The 17,481-nt window shown below is 50.8% G+C and overlaps 6 protein-coding genes across 6 annotated transcripts; all 6 read right to left on the bottom strand.

The window, feature by feature from the left end:
• Positions 1–645: 645 nt before the first annotated feature.
• BO82DRAFT_349122 (putative vacuolar segregation protein (Pep7)) lies at positions 646–3,300 on the bottom strand (the record flags this gene model as incomplete). Its single annotated transcript, XM_025633863.1, has 6 exons — positions 2,767–3,300; positions 2,667–2,689; positions 2,062–2,597; positions 1,631–2,005; positions 1,342–1,570; positions 646–1,288 (listed from the first exon to the last, which is right to left on the bottom strand). The coding sequence occupies exons 1-6, from the start codon at positions 3,052–3,054 to the stop codon at positions 646–648; spliced, it is 2,094 nt and encodes a 697-aa protein (XP_025485737.1). The 5' UTR covers positions 3,055–3,300.
• A 151-nt stretch (positions 3,301–3,451) lies between these two features.
• Positions 3,452–7,843, bottom strand: BO82DRAFT_359958 (ion-transporting P-type ATPase SPF1). The gene is made up of 4 exons (XM_025636714.1): positions 7,674–7,843; positions 4,312–7,606; positions 4,116–4,252; positions 3,452–4,056 (listed from the first exon to the last, which is right to left on the bottom strand). Coding segments are annotated over exons 1-4 (3,882 nt in total). The 5' UTR covers positions 7,676–7,843; the 3' UTR covers positions 3,452–3,608.
• An 837-nt stretch (positions 7,844–8,680) lies between these two features.
• On the bottom strand, positions 8,681–10,683 carry BO82DRAFT_261058 (uncharacterized protein; the record flags this gene model as incomplete). The annotated part of the gene is made up of 5 exons (XM_025630931.1): positions 8,681–8,801; positions 8,892–10,262; positions 10,342–10,440; positions 10,485–10,582; positions 10,639–10,683. Coding segments are annotated over 5 exons (1,734 nt in total), but the record flags the coding sequence as incomplete, so codon positions are not given.
• Positions 10,684–12,180: 1,497 nt separating this feature from the next.
• Positions 12,181–13,514, bottom strand: BO82DRAFT_21266 (MFS general substrate transporter). The gene is made up of 4 exons (XM_025630716.1): positions 13,509–13,514; positions 12,685–13,419; positions 12,509–12,622; positions 12,181–12,454 (listed from the first exon to the last, which is right to left on the bottom strand). Exons 2-4 carry the CDS (start codon positions 13,267–13,269, stop codon positions 12,320–12,322), a joined length of 834 nt encoding a protein of 277 aa, XP_025485734.1. The 5' UTR covers positions 13,270–13,419; positions 13,509–13,514; the 3' UTR covers positions 12,181–12,319.
• A 60-nt stretch (positions 13,515–13,574) lies between these two features.
• On the bottom strand, positions 13,575–13,917 carry BO82DRAFT_359955 (uncharacterized protein). The gene has a single exon (XM_025636713.1). The coding sequence runs from the start codon at positions 13,851–13,853 to the stop codon at positions 13,671–13,673; it is 183 nt and encodes a 60-aa protein (XP_025485733.1). The 5' UTR covers positions 13,854–13,917; the 3' UTR covers positions 13,575–13,670.
• Positions 13,918–14,969: 1,052 nt separating this feature from the next.
• BO82DRAFT_359954 (putative integral membrane protein) lies at positions 14,970–16,586 on the bottom strand. Its single transcript, XM_025636712.1, has 5 exons — positions 16,276–16,586; positions 16,095–16,199; positions 15,650–16,035; positions 15,523–15,587; positions 14,970–15,461 (listed from the first exon to the last, which is right to left on the bottom strand). Exons 1-5 carry the CDS (start codon positions 16,426–16,428, stop codon positions 15,088–15,090), a joined length of 1,083 nt encoding a protein of 360 aa, XP_025485732.1. The 5' UTR covers positions 16,429–16,586; the 3' UTR covers positions 14,970–15,087.
• Between the last annotated feature and the right edge of the window lie 895 nt (positions 16,587–17,481).

The following is a 17,481-nucleotide window of genomic DNA, read 5'->3' as shown; positions in this document are numbered from 1 at the left end:
GGGTTGGAAGTTGATTGCGGATTGCGGATTGGGGAGGGATCGGGTTCTTCGGGTCCGGGGGGCTCCGTGTGGCGTGCTGGGGGGTTGTTTTTTTTCTTTCAAGTAGGGCATGTACCGTGCTATTGCACAGCGGTACTAGTTATCGTTTCAGATACTGGGGTGGTGATTTCTGAATCGGATGGATTGCTCGGGTGGTCAAGAACGGGAGGGATGAAAGGGCGAGTGTTCACTACACTATGGTAAAACACAGGGTTCCAAATCCGAGAATATCTCAGGATGAGGGGAAAAGGAGGGGAGGACATGTCAAAAGGCAAATGTCGCTGCAACTGCCATGCCATGCAACGGCTGCTGCCTCCCTTGCAAAACTGCTCCGAGCCCCTCCAACCTTGCACGCACGCAATACACTGCTACTCCGTACTCCACCCAATGAACAACCCAGTCATTCGATTCGAAGGAACCCCGTCTGTCATCCAACCACGCATGCATAACACTTCAGACATACATACATACAAAACGCCCATGCTATGCAACTTCAACGCAGAAACTGACAATGATCCACAACGCCGTGCCTGCACTGGACTTGAATTCAATTGTAGTAAAGAGTCGAAAGGAAAATGTCAACCAATGGAGTATTGCAAACCAACATCAACTACCCGGCTGACGATTACCGGTGTAGACACCCTCAAAATCTAATCCATCGAGCATCCCATTGACCCGGTCTATCTCCCGCGTGAGATCCTCGACATTCATCGCTAGGCTGCTGACCTCATCGAACTTGCGGCGTCGGTTCGCGTCGGCGATCATCTCCGACACGAAGAACTTTTGTTCCTCGAGCACAATCAACCGCTCCCGGAGGGCTTTCTCCTCCGCCTCCAGCGCAGAGACAGCGCTACTCGTGTCGCTGGCGAGGCTGCTGGTGCTGGCGCTAGCTGCAATGCTACCATATTTGATGGACGCCAAAGCGGACTCAGGCCGTTGAGGGCTGCCGACGGGGCCTTGGCTTGGACTTCCGGGGGTGCTACTGGGGCCGGGCAGCCGTCCATTTCCATTGGGAGTGGCATGTTTGAGCAGCTTGGGAAGCGTCTTCAACGGCAACATGTGTAGGTGCAAGAAATTGCTTGCCTGCTGATAGATGGCCTTCTGCAAGCGCTGTTGTGTGGGCGACTCCGTCGGCATATCCCGGATCCGTCTGGCCGCGACATCATACTGGGCGAACGAGTCCGTGAGTCGTTTACGCACCTTGGAAGCTTCCGCGAGTTGTGCTGATGAGGGGGGCCGTCGAGGATCTCTGCCAGCAAAAGTTAATGACTCCCCCAGCGCAAACTGCTATAGTGTACATACTGTAAAGTTGTTAGGAGCTTCTGAAACTTCGGCAACAAGAGCCGAATGCCTCTCTCGAACTGTGTGAGGTTCTCATAAGCCCTCACAGCTGGGGGTTTCCGGAGGAGTTCAGCCTCAAAATCACGTCGATCGAACAAGGTCGATCGGCAGTCCTTGCAGAGCCTGACATCAACGTTGATCACGCCGGCGCGATCTGACTTTTCCGCGGGTGTTTTAGCGACTGCCGACTCTGCCAACATCAATCTCTGTAAGCTAGTATCCCCACAGACGGATCACAATGGCAACGTACGGGACGATATACTCAAGGGAACCTCGGTGGAACAGGCTGTTGCAGGATCACCACATACAACCCGCCCGCAAGTTCTGCAATGATGTCTCCGAAAAGAGTAGCTAGAGAAGTCCTGCTGGCAAAAGGGACAGCGGAGGACGCTTGCATCATCCTGCCAGCTGACAATGGTCTGCTCCAGAGCTTTCCGCTGGTCACCCTGCCACGAAAGCGACCACAGTTTGTTGGCATTCGATTGAATCTGATCCACCGGCAAGCTCGCCAACAATTGTGTGAGTCGCGTCAGGCGTTTCTCCAGACGCGAAACCTCCAGCAGCGCCTTGTCAACCGTATGTTTCCGGACGACCTTGAATTCATCCATCCGGTCTCGCGTCAAGCCTATTCCAACCCAGTCAGCCTACCAAAATCCTGCCGTACCAGGAGTCGAAGATTACCAGTGTGATCATTATACCCCTCTCTGGACTTGTAACAAGTCTCACAAACGCGACACCACAGACCCCGAACCGGCTCATGCTGCGCCGACCTCGACAGCTTCATCTGATACATCGTATGCTCCTCGCAGAACAGCTTCCCGCACTTGCGACAGTTGACGCAGCCATTCGTCGTATTCAGCCGCTTCCCGCACGACGGTTCCAAGCACGAATCGTACAGGGTCCGACCCTGCCAGTGCTCTTTCGTGATAATATCATCTGGATCGAGCGGTCTCTCCGACAACGACGGCGGCGGCGGTGGCAGATGGCTCACATGTGCATGTGTCGATGTGGTCGGGCCGGACGACGACGCGCGACTCGGCCCCGCGAAGGGAAGCTGGAGGTTCTCGTTCGATTCGAACACGTCGAGCCCCTTGAGTTTCTGGTTCAACACAGCAAGAGGTTGAAACCGCTTCGCCTTGTCCATCTGTGTCTTGAACCAATCTTTGACTTCGTCTTGTCGATCATCTTCCAGGTTTTGGTGTACGTCATCGATGTGTCTGGCGGAGGGGAGGACATGGGATTAGTTATGGGTCGCAGATCAATGCAGGTAGCGAGCGGTAAAGTACCTGTTCAATTGTAGTAGCGTCACCTATTGAGTCCAAGTCCCTGTCAGTCTGCCGGTAGTCTATGAGGGGAGGGAGGAGGGGGATAAGCATGCTGCCATACCATCTCTTCACTGCAAATCGGACAGACCAGCTGAGCTCCGGCAGCCGCCGGAGCGGCAGGTATCGCGGTGGAGGCATTCTCAAGGGAGATGCGCGAGGTCAGATCTTGGGCCTCGGACGAGAATTGAGAAGTGGACGCCTGGGAACTGAGGGAAAGACTGCTGGCGGAGGGCGATAAGACAAGGTTCCTTGGATGGTTCAGTTGCGGAGACGGGATCGCAGCAGCGGATGGAGAACGAGCGTTCGCGGGGCCTAGAACACGACCTCCACCCAGCGTCCTCCGGGACATTTTGGCTGGAGACTATGAGCGCATGAGAGACAGAAGCCCACGTAGAGCAGAGGAGAAGGAGGGGAACAAGAAGGAGCAGTCAAAGAAGGAGAAGTGAGTTGTGAGTTGTAGCCAAAAGGGGGGTTGTGAGAGGGAGAGACCGTCAGTCCAGCGGCAGCCTTGCCCGAAGGTGGAGCTTCAAAGGGGGGAAGGTGACAAGACGGAGCCGGAAATTGGCTTATCGCTCGCCGGCTTGCACACCTGAGGCACAAATCCATGGTTCTATAATATCCATTCTTACGAGTATTACAACTAAGGAATGATCGATCCACTTTGTCACATTCCATCTTATTTTACTCAGTACGTCTAGGCAAGTGTCTCAATCACTACGTCACACCGAAATGCAGAAGACACGACACAAGATTCTTCTATGACTTCATTTGTTCTATGAACACACATTCCGATGGCCGTAAGGGCCTTTCTCACCAATCAGCATAACAGTATATATCTAGACAGGACATATTAATAGAGGTCTCTCTAATGTACCCAACACCCTAAATTGCACCCAGGCCTCCTCATGCCTTTGTCTCTGTCTGCTGCTCCAACGCCTCCTGGCGCTTGCGCTCCGCCTCCCGCTGGAGCTGATCCGGCCGGCGAATAGCGATATCCTTCGGCCGGAAGTCACTGAACAGTCGCTTGAGCACGTTCTCAATGATCCAGCATCCAGCGTAGTCGAAGACCATCAAAACAGTCAGAGTAGCCTTGAACTCAGTGCTGAAGGGAACCAGGCGCAGCTTCTCGTTCAATTCCGGAACGAACTCCGTGGCGCAAGAGAAAGCAACACCGGAGGCGGCTAGCAGTCCCCAATACATCGCCTTGTTCTCACGAATCGACTCTCTGAAGGGACGGCCCTGATAGTTGATCGAAAAGGTCGAAATCTGCTGAATGAGCTGAAGCAGGTAGATGGCGCTGTTGAGAAGCGACGGTTCGAACTCTCCCTCCAGATCGATATCGGATTGTCTCCTAGTACTAATTAGCATTTTTCTGCAACCTTGGAATTTGTAATAGACGGAGTGACTTACGGTTCGATCGAGTAGACGTAGTTCGACAGATAGATCAAGGTAACAATGTGAATAGCAAATTGACCAAGCACAGAGCCGATGATGTAGACGTTGAAGATGTTCGGCTGCGGACGTTCTTTGGACAAGCCTTCCACAGACTGGTTTCGGGAGTTAGTAAAGCAAAGGCAAAAGGTTGTATGCATCAGAAGTAACTAACCTTCGCGCGGGAGATGGAAAGGAAGCAGACACTCATCAGCATACCGCTGATGGTGACTTGACCGTCACCAAACTTGATGCCGTCCAGGTAGATGACACTCAAACTGTATGCACTGATCAAGCAGTTCAAGGCGAGAATCTTGTACATCTGGATGGTCGCAACAAGGGTGCAGCGTCCCTGACGAAGGATGTTAGGAATAGCGATAACATTGGCAAGTTTGCTGGTGAACGGAGCAGCGACCGAGGCGTCTCCGAGCTTCAGAGTCGGGGGTTCGTTGTCATCGAGTTCTTGTTCCATCATGGATGTGGTGAGCTTGTCAGCGAATCCAGCAGCAGACACCGCCGCCTGTTGCCGCCGTTGTTGTTCGGGGGTCAAATTGGCGTTAGTCTGCTGTAGGGCTTGGGCGCCTGGCGAGGTGATGGTCGGAATTGCTTCTGCCTGGCCCTGCGCACCTGGAGTGGCGGCGCCCTTGCGCTGCGCTTCACGATCGATAGCCTTCTGGTAGTGAGGGTTACTGGGACCAGGGGGGTACAAGTGAGCGATCTGAAGAGGAACAGGAGGAGCGGGCTGGTTGAAACGTTGCATCATGCCAACCTGCTTTTCGTAAATTTCCTTCATCTTGGTTGTTCGGTAGTGGTCGGCGATCCTCTGAAGATCCTCAGGGGAACCGTTCAAGAGGGCAACGCCGACATGAGCTTGCTTCAGAGCACCAACGTCGTTGGTACCATCACCACACATCAGAGTCGTGTAACCGGCATCCTTGAGACCCAGGAGGATATCTTCCTTTTGCTTGGGAGAGACACGGGCGTAAACCCAGGTGTGGCGAAGAAGATCGGGCAAGGCCTTCTGTCCCTTGAACTTAGCCAAAGCGTAACCTGTGACACAGATGTCCTTGGTGTCCAGGATGCGACGGTCCAGGGCTTGGGTAGGATCGACATCAATGTTGACTTTGTCATCAATGCTTCGCCAGACCAGCTTTGTTCCAGACTTGTCATTCTCAGGAGCATCGAGGATCAGGACCTCACGGTCCACAATTTCGACTTGACGTGCAACATGGACGGCAGTCAGCGGGTTGTCACCGGTGATCATAACAACACGATGGCTACTCTCGTTGAGCATGCGGACCGCCTTGATGGCATCGTCCTTAAGAGGGCACTGCAAGACGAGGAAGCCGGCAAAGGTCAAATCAGACTCAACATCCTCACGGGTGTAGTTGTTGATGCGTCCGCGAGAGAATTCAGACTCATGGGAAAGATACTTGTAAGCGAGAGCAAGGACACGGGCACCGTTACGGGTGAAGTACTTGTAAGTCTCTTCGTAACCCGGAGGAGTATCAACAAGCATGGTACGGATAGTCTCAGGAGCACCTTTAACACCCACAAAGGTAGACTTGACCTTCTTGTGGGCCTTGCGATCATCAAGGACAACAGTAGCAATCGTGCTCTGGCGCTTGAGCGCAGAGGAGAACTGGAACCGCCTCACAACCTGAACGGACTCGGGAACGACGGGACCAGTGGCAGGCGTGGCCTTACCAGTCAAGGTATCGTTCTTGCCGAGAGTCCAACCGAGCCACTTGAGAGTAGCCTTCTCCATAGGGTCACCAACCACTTCGCCCTCATCGAGTTTGACCAAGGCGTGGGCACTTGCAAGAACAAGCGTAGTGTCAAGTCCGATGTTACCACCCTTGGCCAGCTCGGGGTGCGCGCCGTCCGATTCAACCTTAGCACCGGCGTGACCAAGAGTAAGCCCAGCAACACCGTCAACAACAAGATCCTCACCGGTGAGTGTGCCGGTTTTGTCAAAGCAGGCAACATCTACGCGTCCAGCGAAAGGAATGCGGAAAGGCTCCGTGCAGAAGATGGCGAACTTGCTCAAGGCAGCCAAGCTGGTGTTGACGGCAAGACTGAGTTCCATGGGGAGTTCGGGAGGGACGACACTGGTGATGATCAAGACACAGTCCAGAAGAAGCTTTGACCTCTTGCGATCCTGCGCAACACCCTCCTGCCAGACGTACCAGGAGGCGGCGATGGCGAAAATGAGAAGGAACAGAATGAAGAGCAGAGCTTCCGCATTGTTGGCAGAGACCCGTTCAGTAGAGTAGATCATTGTGCGCACGAGACTGCCCTGGCTAGTCTCGAATCCGGTCTTGACGACGACACCGAGCGCGCCAGCATCCGGAGTAGGAAGAATGCTCGAATCATTCTTGTAAACAAGATCCTCGGGAGCGGTGTTTGCATGGGTAATCTGCAGAACCTTAGTGCCTCCGTGAACAAAGGCGTTCTTGTCCAATCCATCAGGCTCAATCAAGTCATCTCCGGGTCTGAGTTGAACCGATTCCTTCAGGAGAGGTGTGCTCTCCCCAGAAAGCATAGCCTCGTTGACGATGGCGCTGCCCTCGATGAGTAGAATATCGCAGGCAACACCGCCATCCTCCTTGGTACGGTTGACAGACATAAGGTCACCGGGCAAGAGCTTGTCACTGGTGATTTTCTGCCACTTCTTCTCACGGTAGACCCAAACGTCGTAAGGCTTAATGTTCATACCCCGAAACTCACCGAGGGTCCTCTGTCGTTGCCAGACGACCGTGCTCTCGAACATGACGAGCATGAAGAGCGTGAACAAGGAATAGTACCAGTATTCATCCAGCATCCACAAACCGACACAGAAGATCTGGAAAACGAAGAAAGGCGCGACTGCGTGCTCCTTCCAGAGCTCAACAAAACCGGGAACGGGAATGTCAAAAGTGTTGTCTCCATAGTGGTGGCGAACGCGCTCGATTTCTTCCTTAGTCGTGAAGCCCTGGCTCTTCTGAAAGAACTTGAGTGCAGGCTTGGGCTCTGCATCAAGAACGTACGACAGAGGAGCGAAGGACTTAGTCTCTTCATTGAAGAGGAAACGGCGCTTCTGGAACAAAAACGAGATCGTCTTCTTTCCACCACGAGTATCAACGACCAACGGACAGATCTCAGCGGAGCCAGCGTTGGCGGCCGGGATGACCTTGATAAGACGGGCAGAATCGACCGACCGGGCCTTGGTAGCGGTAAATAGGGTTTCAATATTGATGTTCCATTTTGTCATTAGCCAAAGGAGTGACTGCGCAGTGATGATCGAGCCAGAGAAAACGAAGGTCCATTCTTGGCCTTGAATGTAAGTATCGTAGCGCTCAGGAGAGAGGTAGAAAGCGAAAAACGCCGGCCAGATAATCAGGAAAGGCCAGACGTAGGTGTGTAGCTGGGTGGGAAGGGCATTGTGAAGCGACGCATATTTGATTTGGTGATCATCCACGAGTCTCGCCCTATGGTCAGACCTGCGTGTTAGTAGATGAACGAGGATAAATGCAGTCCGAAGAAGGCGAAACCCACATGATGACACTCGGATGACCACGACGCGGGTCAAACGACGCGAACTTAAGAAGTTGGAAAAGGCCTCTCAGTAGGTAAGCATAGGTGGTGAGGCGCCTGAACCATCGAATCCGGACTGCTGATGTCGAACCGCTGTCGCAACGAGAGATGGAGAGGAAAGCACGAAGAAGCCACCTCAACGGTATAAATTTGGGGGATTTCCTCGCCGCCGGGAGCTGGAGGTACGGGAACCCCCGTCGGTGGTTACGATTGGCCGCCACGTGCCCGCACGGAGCTGGGATTTTCCCTGCCGCTTCGATAAGAAATGATGCAATTCCATTGACCACACAGCTTTGTTCACTCTGCGACCAGCTCGATCATACAGAAGTGGATGGACCCCAAGTGCCCAGTTATATCTACATGCCTTCCGAGCTGCTCAGGGACGATATAGGCCCTGATCTGAAATCTATCTCTTTATACTCCACATGTATCTTCCAGGGTACACGCGACATATGCTACTAAGCATCGTTGATTGTTGTTGATGTCCAGCCCAGAAATGTCACTACTGTCTTTTGGATGCATCAATCCTGATTTACAACGAGTAGATTGCAGCCAGACAAGCCAATAGACTGTTAATACATCCTCAGGCTTGACCACAACATACCGACTTGATTCGTTCCCCACGATTGCATGTCTACCGCTCGGGTCGATGAAGGTTGAGATGGCACATTTGCTACCGAGTCGTAGCCCTGGACATCTACAAAATAAAGACCAAGGCTCGGATCAGCAAACAAACTTCTTATGAACTGCATTGAGGGGAACAACCTCGAAGGAAGCACAGAGTCCTTCCGAGCTCAAGTTTAGCGTGCTCAGACCGCAACATTAGGGCTCTACCGGGCGATAGTGGCGGGGGCACTTTTCAAGACTGACTGACGGGCTGTGCGCTCAAGATCTGCAATGGAGGTACAAACTCGGTCCTCAGATCCGAGTCCCTCATTCTGCAGTGCGGCTTGTGCGGCTAGGTCATGTAATAACTGCGAGACCTGACTAATAAGGGAAACATCGTCCATTGCACTTTGAGTACTTGGATTCTCCTGGACATTCCAGAGAATGGTTTGCATAGCAATTATGGGATAGAACACGACGAGCCTGGAAGACCTCAGGTTAGAAGACTCAGCAATAGACAGGTAATAAATCAATGAGAAGCGGATGGGGAATGCCTATGTTCAGAATGCGTACCAGAAAACCTTGGGTTTCAAGGCCGACTTCACTGCTAGCAGAAATTGCAAGGATGAACGGCAGGCCGACACAGAGATTTTTACGCTCGTGCTGACTCCCTCTAGCTCTCCTTTAGGCCGATGACTCCATGACTTACAACGGATACTCGCCAAATGGACGTAAGCTAGACAGTGGTGGAATTCGAGACGAAGCATCACCGCCCGCATGTCTGCGCCATCGCGGCCGATACCGGCGGCCGCAGAGAAGAAAAGCTTTGGACGGTGGTCAGGTGCAACAGCCATTCGCCATTCTTCAAGCCGGTCATCCAATGTTCGAATCGCTTGCAAAATCTCGCTATCACTTTTCTCGAGGGCTCTTGGAGAGTACAGAGCAGCATAAGCCTGGGAACGGATCTCCGTTAACCGAAGATCGCCGGGAAATAGAGGCCGGGAATATATATCTGCTTCCAAGGTAAATTGGACAGAATCTTTGTAGCCTCTAGGAAGACTCAGATCGCAATTGTGTTCAAATAGAAACGGTGGCTGTTCGGTACGCCGACAAAGTTCTTTATCGAAATGATAGCACAACCAGAAAAGGTTTCGAAGATGCGCGTCTTTCCTAGACTCTAGCTCACTTGAGTTGGTGAAGAGCGACGCGCGCTCAAGGCATGTCTTCGAATGGCCTCCGAGAAGGAGTACTGCTCGAGAGGCAAAAGTGCTCCACATGACAGCCATTCGAAGCTTTCCCGAAAAAAGATAGACGACGATCATGATGACGGATGTTTGCAGCAGGTCTATGTCGGGATATTGCCCTATATGCATGGAGGTCTCAATATAGTGCAAAACGCGCAAACGTTCAGTTGGCGATATGCGATGACCTGCGTCTAATTGATGTATTGACATGAACGCAAGAAAAGCCCACACGCAGAGACAAGCAGACTTCCTAGCTCCTCGCGTACGAGGATCAGTCTCATAAGCATACGATAAAGTTCGTTCGAAGAGAACGGGGTCTAGTATCGGGAATATGGAACTATAAATCGAAGAGTAGAAGTCAATGGCAAGGGATTTGATCACGTCATGATCAGGCAGACTTGTTCGGTCGATTGAACTTGATTCGTGATTCAGACCGGGGTCAAATTGTGCAATGTTCTCCCAGGGTGGTGAGCTAAAAGAGTCAATGGACGGTGATGATTTTCTGGAAGGCTGGCTATCCTGCGTGCGCGTTAATGCAGGGATAGTGTCTGAAGCCGATGACAACAAGGCGTTCCCTTTAATTATAGGGATGTGGCCGTTTAAGTGCTCCGGAGAGTGATTTCGAAGTTTACTTGGCGGCAGGGTAGAATCACCCACCACCTCGTTATCAGACGCATTGGTACGAGGCCCTAATGTGACGCTCAGTATTTGCGGTGCTTGAATTCAACGAGATAGCTCGTGCTCTATCCTTGGGCAAGCTTGTAAAGTGAAATTTGAACTGACCACCTTGAGAACTGCGAGCATTTTCTCGTGGCTGCCTAAAGACGGTCACGTCAGCGCACACTTGAGGAGCCCAGTAGAGTATCTCCCCTGCACCACTTCAATGACCCTCAATAGAGACATAGAAACGGAATCCACTCACATATAATTGCGGCGTCTCTTGCGTTGCCTATCATATAGACAGGGGACGTTCTGATGAGTGCACCAATTGCACCGGGGTTGGGCTGCATCGCATTTAATCTATGCAACATGAGGATTGTCCGATAAACTCATCATGTACTAAGCAGATAGCTTACCTTCTGCCGATGGCATCGGTCACAAGCGCGAGAAACGCGCGTTCTACCTGCTTTCTCTCCGAAGGTGAGAGAAACCACCTTGTAGCTGGCATTCATGTTGGGAGGGTGCGTCTGGGATTGCACGGTCCCTGAGACTGTCACTGGTGCTCAAGCAGTTGTCAGAGAGATGCAGAAAGTGAAAAGTTCGAAATAAGAAATCTGGAATGGGATTTGGGGCCGAGTTGGAAAAGAGAAGTATATCGGAGTAGAACAAAATCTCGGGGACGGGAGTTATAAAAGTCGGAGGGTGAAAAAGAAGCCGAGACTCGGCCCGCGCGAGGATGGTATGAGGTCAAATCAAAGCAGTCTTCCACTTTCAGGATTCTCTCTGTTTCCTACACCCAATATGTTTGATCTGGCGCTTACTTGACCTCAAGTATCGATCTTCAAAAACACTTAAGGAAGGAAAGACTTATGTACGAGAACCTGAACAATACCGAAACTCCAGCTTATCCCCCAAACTTATTTTGCTAGGACGATTTGAGATATGTGAAACAATTACGTAGAGAGCCATCCAATTGCAAACTATCGTGCCAAACATGGTTAGATGAACAGGCAGATAAAATGAGAATTTGGTTTCTTGCGAAGGCGCTTTGCGAGTCAAAATTATTGCTAAGAATAGTAGAGATTCAATACAACATTTAGATCATTTGAATATTGTCTAGTTCATTTTACTCCGGAACAAGTGGACTTGAATCATGGAAAATATACTACAATTCCTGCTATATCTGCATAAAGTTCCGTATCCTCCATGATAACGCATCTTGGGGGTCCGAAGAACCACTTTCCAAGGAATCAGTAGGCAAGATGAGGATCTGCAGCTTGACCGACTCCAACCAGAGCGTACAAATCGGGCGGAGGAACTCAGCAACCCAGAAGATGGTAGCGCAATCCGCTTCTTCAGCTGAGTGATCACCTGTTCCAGCGCCTCCCGTTGAACAAACCACTTCAGGAGCGCCTCGTTCTTCACCTCCAGCGGCGGGATATGTAGCTCCTGCTGCCAGAGCTCCAGGAAGAACGGCGTAATCGACGAGACATCCCACCTGGCAGCCTAATCCGCCCTGGTCTCAAGCGTCACATCCAAGAATGAGTAGTGATCCCACCAGAGCCAATCGTTGGCGTCCGTGCCATAGCCGTTATTACACTAATACAACAGGAGCATCGCTTTGACATACCGCGCCGGCCAAAACTCCTTGGAAGACCTAAGCGACGTCAATCTGCTGGTCTGAGCTGTACTCGAATCGAGACATCTTTGGTATGGCTGTTTGCTCTCGTGCTGATCTGATATAAGCGGCCGCTTGAGTAAAAGAATGACTAAATTCTTTTGATGGTCTGAAGATAATATAAGTATGCTTGGACGGCATCGTAACTGGGCAGAAGTATTGACCGATACAAATTGACCTTTGTATTGTTACCGAAGGGGTCCAGTGCTTCCATCGTCTACTAGGCGGACGTTTTCCCGTCTATAATCAAGAATTGAAGTATCGACAGGATGCAAACAGTTCCATGTTTTCCTGTACAGAAGAAAGAAAATAGACCATAGCTTGCATCGACAATCATTGCAAGGACGGGCTTGGGTGGCTATTGCTTTTCGAAACCTAGTTGAAGAGCCCTCCAGTGTCATGTTGTCTCCCTGAGAGCATCAAACATCCGGGCTGAACCGGTTCATTTTGCGGATTCTGGCACCATAAATGCGAAAAAGAATAGGGATTGGGAATAAAATGGCAGTTAAACATCGCAGGAGTATCATGGCCCAGTGAACCCCCAGATTATGGAACTAAAACAATTAGCAAAATATGATAATTGGGGGTTATTGCACATATCAACTCACCATTGCCGTTGCGAACATGGGAAACCCGGCACCCAGACAAGATATAAAGAGAGTGTTGGCTGTGATCGCAGAATTCGCGTTCATCTCATAGACGTCGATAATATAGTTGAGGCCCTGGAACGTTGTCAAAACTCATGCATCCACTTGATCCTCAGAGAAAGTGGGAATTAGCTTACCTGCAAGAAGATCAGTAGCACTCCAATACCGATAGCACCGCCAGCAATGACCTCTGGAACCCAGATGATTGACTTGTTCGAGGTCCACCCAAACCCAAACATTCCAATGGGAAGCACCGCGCCCCCAAGAATCATCTGTAGGAGCCGCTCTTCCGGAGGAACTGATCCTTGTTCATTGATGATCCTCTTGAAGCGAGAAATGGTGAATGCGATAATAATACCCACGGCTATCAGAACACCAACCGTGATAGCAAGGAAAGGTAGCTCCCCAACTCCCGCATTCCAGCCACGATTTTCTTGAAAGGCGATAGGATACGCTTCAAAACAGAGGTAGAGGAAGCCATATATAAACCCCATATACAGAGTAGCCAGTATAAGGATTGGTTCTTGAAACAACATCAATATAGGACGTAGGAGGTATTGCTCGCAGATATCCCCAAGCTCCGTGCTTTGCTCTACCGCGGGGGCATGAAGTGCCCAATCCTTAGTTTGTAAGCGCAATCTTTTGGCCTTTGTTGTTGGTAGAACGGGCTCAAAGGTCTCAGGAACCAGAAGATAGCCTATAATCCCGAAGAAGGCTGACATTGATGAGTGTCAACCAAGATGTACATCGCCATCCCAGGTACGACATTGTCACAAAGCCGCCAACAATGGGACCCGCAACTGTACCGATGAAAGTGCTCGCCGCAGATATCGCGACTGCAACCCCTCGCTGGACCGGATCGAAAATGTCGGCTAAAATTCCACCGACCTCATCATCTTCATCAGCATGATCAGTACCAACGTGTGTCAAGTGGACGGGTGGACATGGAGAGGTGCCATACTATAGCCAACGGAGAACTTCCGAAAGCCCCTCCTAGAAAGCGATATATGAAGATAGTCTGTAAATTCTGAGCTACCGCCACAGGAATCTGAAAGATGGCGAACATAAAAAACCCGATGAACAGGGGAATCTTCCGTGTACCGCTCTGAGAGTGGGCCAAAAATCAAGGGTCCAAGCGCAAATCCAGGACGAACAAACTGGTTACCAGGACCATCATCTCTTCAGACAATCCAAATTGTTTTGACGTGACCGTAGTGGCCGTGCTGAAGACAGAGGATGCAAAGGTCACGCAGAAGGTGATCAGACCTAAATTGGCGGTGATGACAAACTTTTGGCATGTGGACATGTTTGAGGGCCGTTTCTGTGAAGCCGTTAGCGCAGGAACAGGAACCTCTGCAATTCTTTTCGATAAGCCGAAGCGTACGGGATGATCATCTCCATCCCAGCCTACGAGATCGGGATTGCCGCTGGGCATGCGATCCTTGTCTATGCTTGCATCGCTCCAAAGCTCCCGGGATGGAGGAGTTGAGTCGGGCCTGGGACCAGCCATGAGCCTACATGTTGCTTTTGTGCTGAAAGTCAATGAGCTATCGCAGGGAAATGCCAAGCTTGGATGGTGGACCGTGATAGAGAAGGCTCCGTAAAGACTATCGAACGCCGAAGAGCAAGTAACCCGACTGTGCTACCCGTGGCAAGTCCGAGGCAGGCTGCAGCATTGTGACAAAATCCTCTGATTGCCCAGGGGCTGGTCTCCACCGATCAAATCCGCCGCCCCAAGGACCAAACCACAAGGCGCAGTAATTGACCTCCCGATGCATTTTCCGGGAAGTACAAACTAAGGCGAATGCTCCCAAGGTGTGACTCACCTAGAGCGTCCCGGAGCATCTGTTCCCAAATTATGTTCCTCAAATTCAATGTCAAGCTGAGCGGGAGAGTGTGTGCGTGTCAATTTCAAGGAACTTGCGTTGGCCAATTTGCACACTGGAAGCGACGGCTTGGACTCATCATTTGGTACCTAGTACCCATGACTTGGTACAGTATCACTTGTTCAGTTAGTTCCGGTAGTTGGGAGCAAATCTGTTCAATTGAGTTCAAGTTGTTTCAATCAACCTGCTCCTCCAATCAGGACCGCTGCTTGTATCTACTTCACCGAGTTCGTCAAGGAATGCTGAGGTAATCGACATTTTTACCTTTTCGAGACCGGCAGAGGCGCATAGGGCCCTGAGAAGCTTTTGACCAAAAATGATATCACATCATGGATATGTGCGAAGAAAAATCTTCTCCAGATATGGTGATTCATATGTGTACTAAGAAGCATCAGTCTGGGCCTCCCAAAGCTGGCCGTCAATTCCGAAGAATGCACTAATTGATATGGCTTTCGGAAGCTTGAAGGCCGACGCCCAGGCAAGCTCCTTACATAGCCGTCTTAGTAATCTAGGCTCTTGTTGTTCTAAGAGGGTGGTGGGCTACTTATCCGAGAAGGTATACCTACTACGTACATATAAGGTCGTGCAGACACACAGAAACATCATAAACCAAATAAATATATCGTAAGTAAGCCACCAATAGCAGTAGAGCTCTTATACAATGTCTGAGGTCACGACAAAAGACTTGTGTATATTAACCCCATTCATGCGTTTAGGCTTCGGGTTGAGGTCCTCCTGACTACTGTGCGGGCTCCCAGCCGATGTTTGTATAGTCGTGACCACGCCCTGAGAATCTTCCGGATCGAGATCCGGCCGCCAGTACTTCGTCGCATTGCTCTGTGAGGCGTGAGCTGCATGGCCGATCGAGCTCGAGAGTGGTATGCTACCACCTGTTCTCTTGCTACGCGTGGCGCCATAGCTGGCGTCACCAAGCCAGCGAAAGAGAGGACGCAGGGTTACAAGACACCCTGCCGTGATGCCAAGGCCAGCCTCGACATTAGACCAGATCGAGATCTGCGCTGTAGCGTCTAAAGATAATTCTAATGAGTAACCTGTGTAGCTCTCGTGTGGTGTGGAATTCAAACTTACAGAGGAACTCCTTATCGTTGTAAGTAGGCAGGAAAGGTATGCGTACAATCACAGCTGCACTGGCTCTATCGGGCCATTAGTTCATGGCTGGTTATTAGACAGTGGATGTTCATCCAAGAGCACTCACACGCAACCCATGCTCAAGATCCCTGCTAGCGCAGCCTTGGTTCTATTACTCATTTGCAAGTTCCAGACTAAAAAGGCAGGTAATAACCCCAAAATCAAGTCACAGACCATGGCTGTTACACTGTACAGGTAGGCGACATCGATGAGGTACTCAATAGAGATGCAGGTACCAGTGGAATGAAAACGTTGCCAAAAGTATGAAACCGGTTGGCATTCCAGAGTTAACATGAACCAGAATACCAGGCCCACGACAATCGAGATGGCAATGACAAACCACAAAAGCATCTTGTGTATTCGTGAGACGGTAAGCCGGAAGAGAGTCAATGCGATAGAGACCTTGGCAACGACTACTGTCACAACATAGCTTGTTTGACCTAACCACCACCACTGGCGAACGTTAATTTACTTTGCCGCTTGGAAAAGGGTAGTATTCTTAGATCACATACGAACAAGGCGGTTTCTAGCGTGTCTTGGTCAAGCCACTCGAGTTTTTGGCCCATGCCATAAACTGACCCGGTGATACCACACAAGGCAAATAATATCTGCAGCGCCTGTTATGGTGTATCTCATGTTCAGCATGAACCAAGAAGAAAGCCACGTGAAGGGCAAGAGCAGCTAGCCACATACCATAGCTAGAACCATCAATGCATCGTCCCATCCGAATGCGCGCACCAGTCGTAGTCTCACGAAACATCGTAAGCAGACGGAAATGAAGGAAAGTCCAAGAAAAACCACGGTAACAACGAAGATAGACTCGCTGCGACCTTTGAACTTAACCATTGTAGATTGTCTGTGAGGTGAGGTCAATCACGACGGAGGATAGTGATCTAGGGGCTGATGACATGGTCATCTCAAAGTGGAAAAGCGACCATCAAGGAAGCGAGGAGAGAGAGAGAGAGAGAGAAAGAGAGACGGTAGTAGCACACAAAATATTGCACTGCAGGTGACGATAGCACTTTAAGGGGAGCAGACTGGCTGCATAAGAAGAAGCTTCTACGCTAAGGAGTCGGGACGGGTCGGACTGTCAGACAAGGCATGGATGGAAGGTTTAGTGAAGAGTGATGGGGCATGGACCCAGTGGCAAGGATGCGACTGTGAGGGTGGAAGAGTGACAAATGGATCCCAGCAACTGCAGCTTGGGTGGGGAAGGGATACCTAGGCACGTTCTGAACTCCGAGAATGACCCCTCAATGCCATCATGCCGAATGTCTAGGGCCAGAAATAGACTTTGGTAGAAGCTGAAGACCCATCGGCAAAACTTGAGTGAGGTTCAGTTATGAGAATTAGTCCGTACTTTAGCAGTGCTCTTTCAGCAATGGCCAAAATAGGCTGATCGGCATCGGCCTAGCAGTGCCAAAAGATGGCTCTGGGGCAATCTCCAGGCATTCAGATTGTCCACCTTGCCATGAAAGGAAAATGTAGTCAGTAGTCCACTTCAGGGTGCATTGGTTCGGGTGGTTCATCACTCCACCTGTTTCTGGAGTCTGGACGGGGTTACTTCCAAAGGTGGGGAGGGGGAAAAGGGAACCTGCTCCAGGCACGGACACCTTACTACAAACGATCCTAGTAGCATCAATGATGACAACTCGAAGACAACATGCAGTAGTTTCTAGGAGTCTAGACTATGGCCTACCATTGGCTCGAACGATTGGTGTCTCGAACTTTTGGTGCCGTAAAGATGCGGCTTGCTGTGCGATGAAAAATAGCTTGCCAGTGGAGGCCGGCTAGACATGCATGCAGATGGGTACCAAGAATCGCGCACCCTGCAAAGGACACACGCGGATGATCCAGACCTGATTGTCTTGTTGTAACAGGCTCCTGGTCCTGAGAACT

The sequence above is a fragment of the Aspergillus uvarum genome, assembly GCF_003184745.1.
Source record: "Aspergillus uvarum CBS 121591 unplaced genomic scaffold BO82scaffold_115, whole genome shotgun sequence".
Lineage (NCBI taxonomy): Eukaryota > Fungi > Ascomycota > Eurotiomycetes > Eurotiales > Aspergillaceae > Aspergillus > Aspergillus uvarum.
Note: the sequence above shows the minus strand (reverse complement) of the source record. Positions and strands in the feature narration are given on the sequence as shown.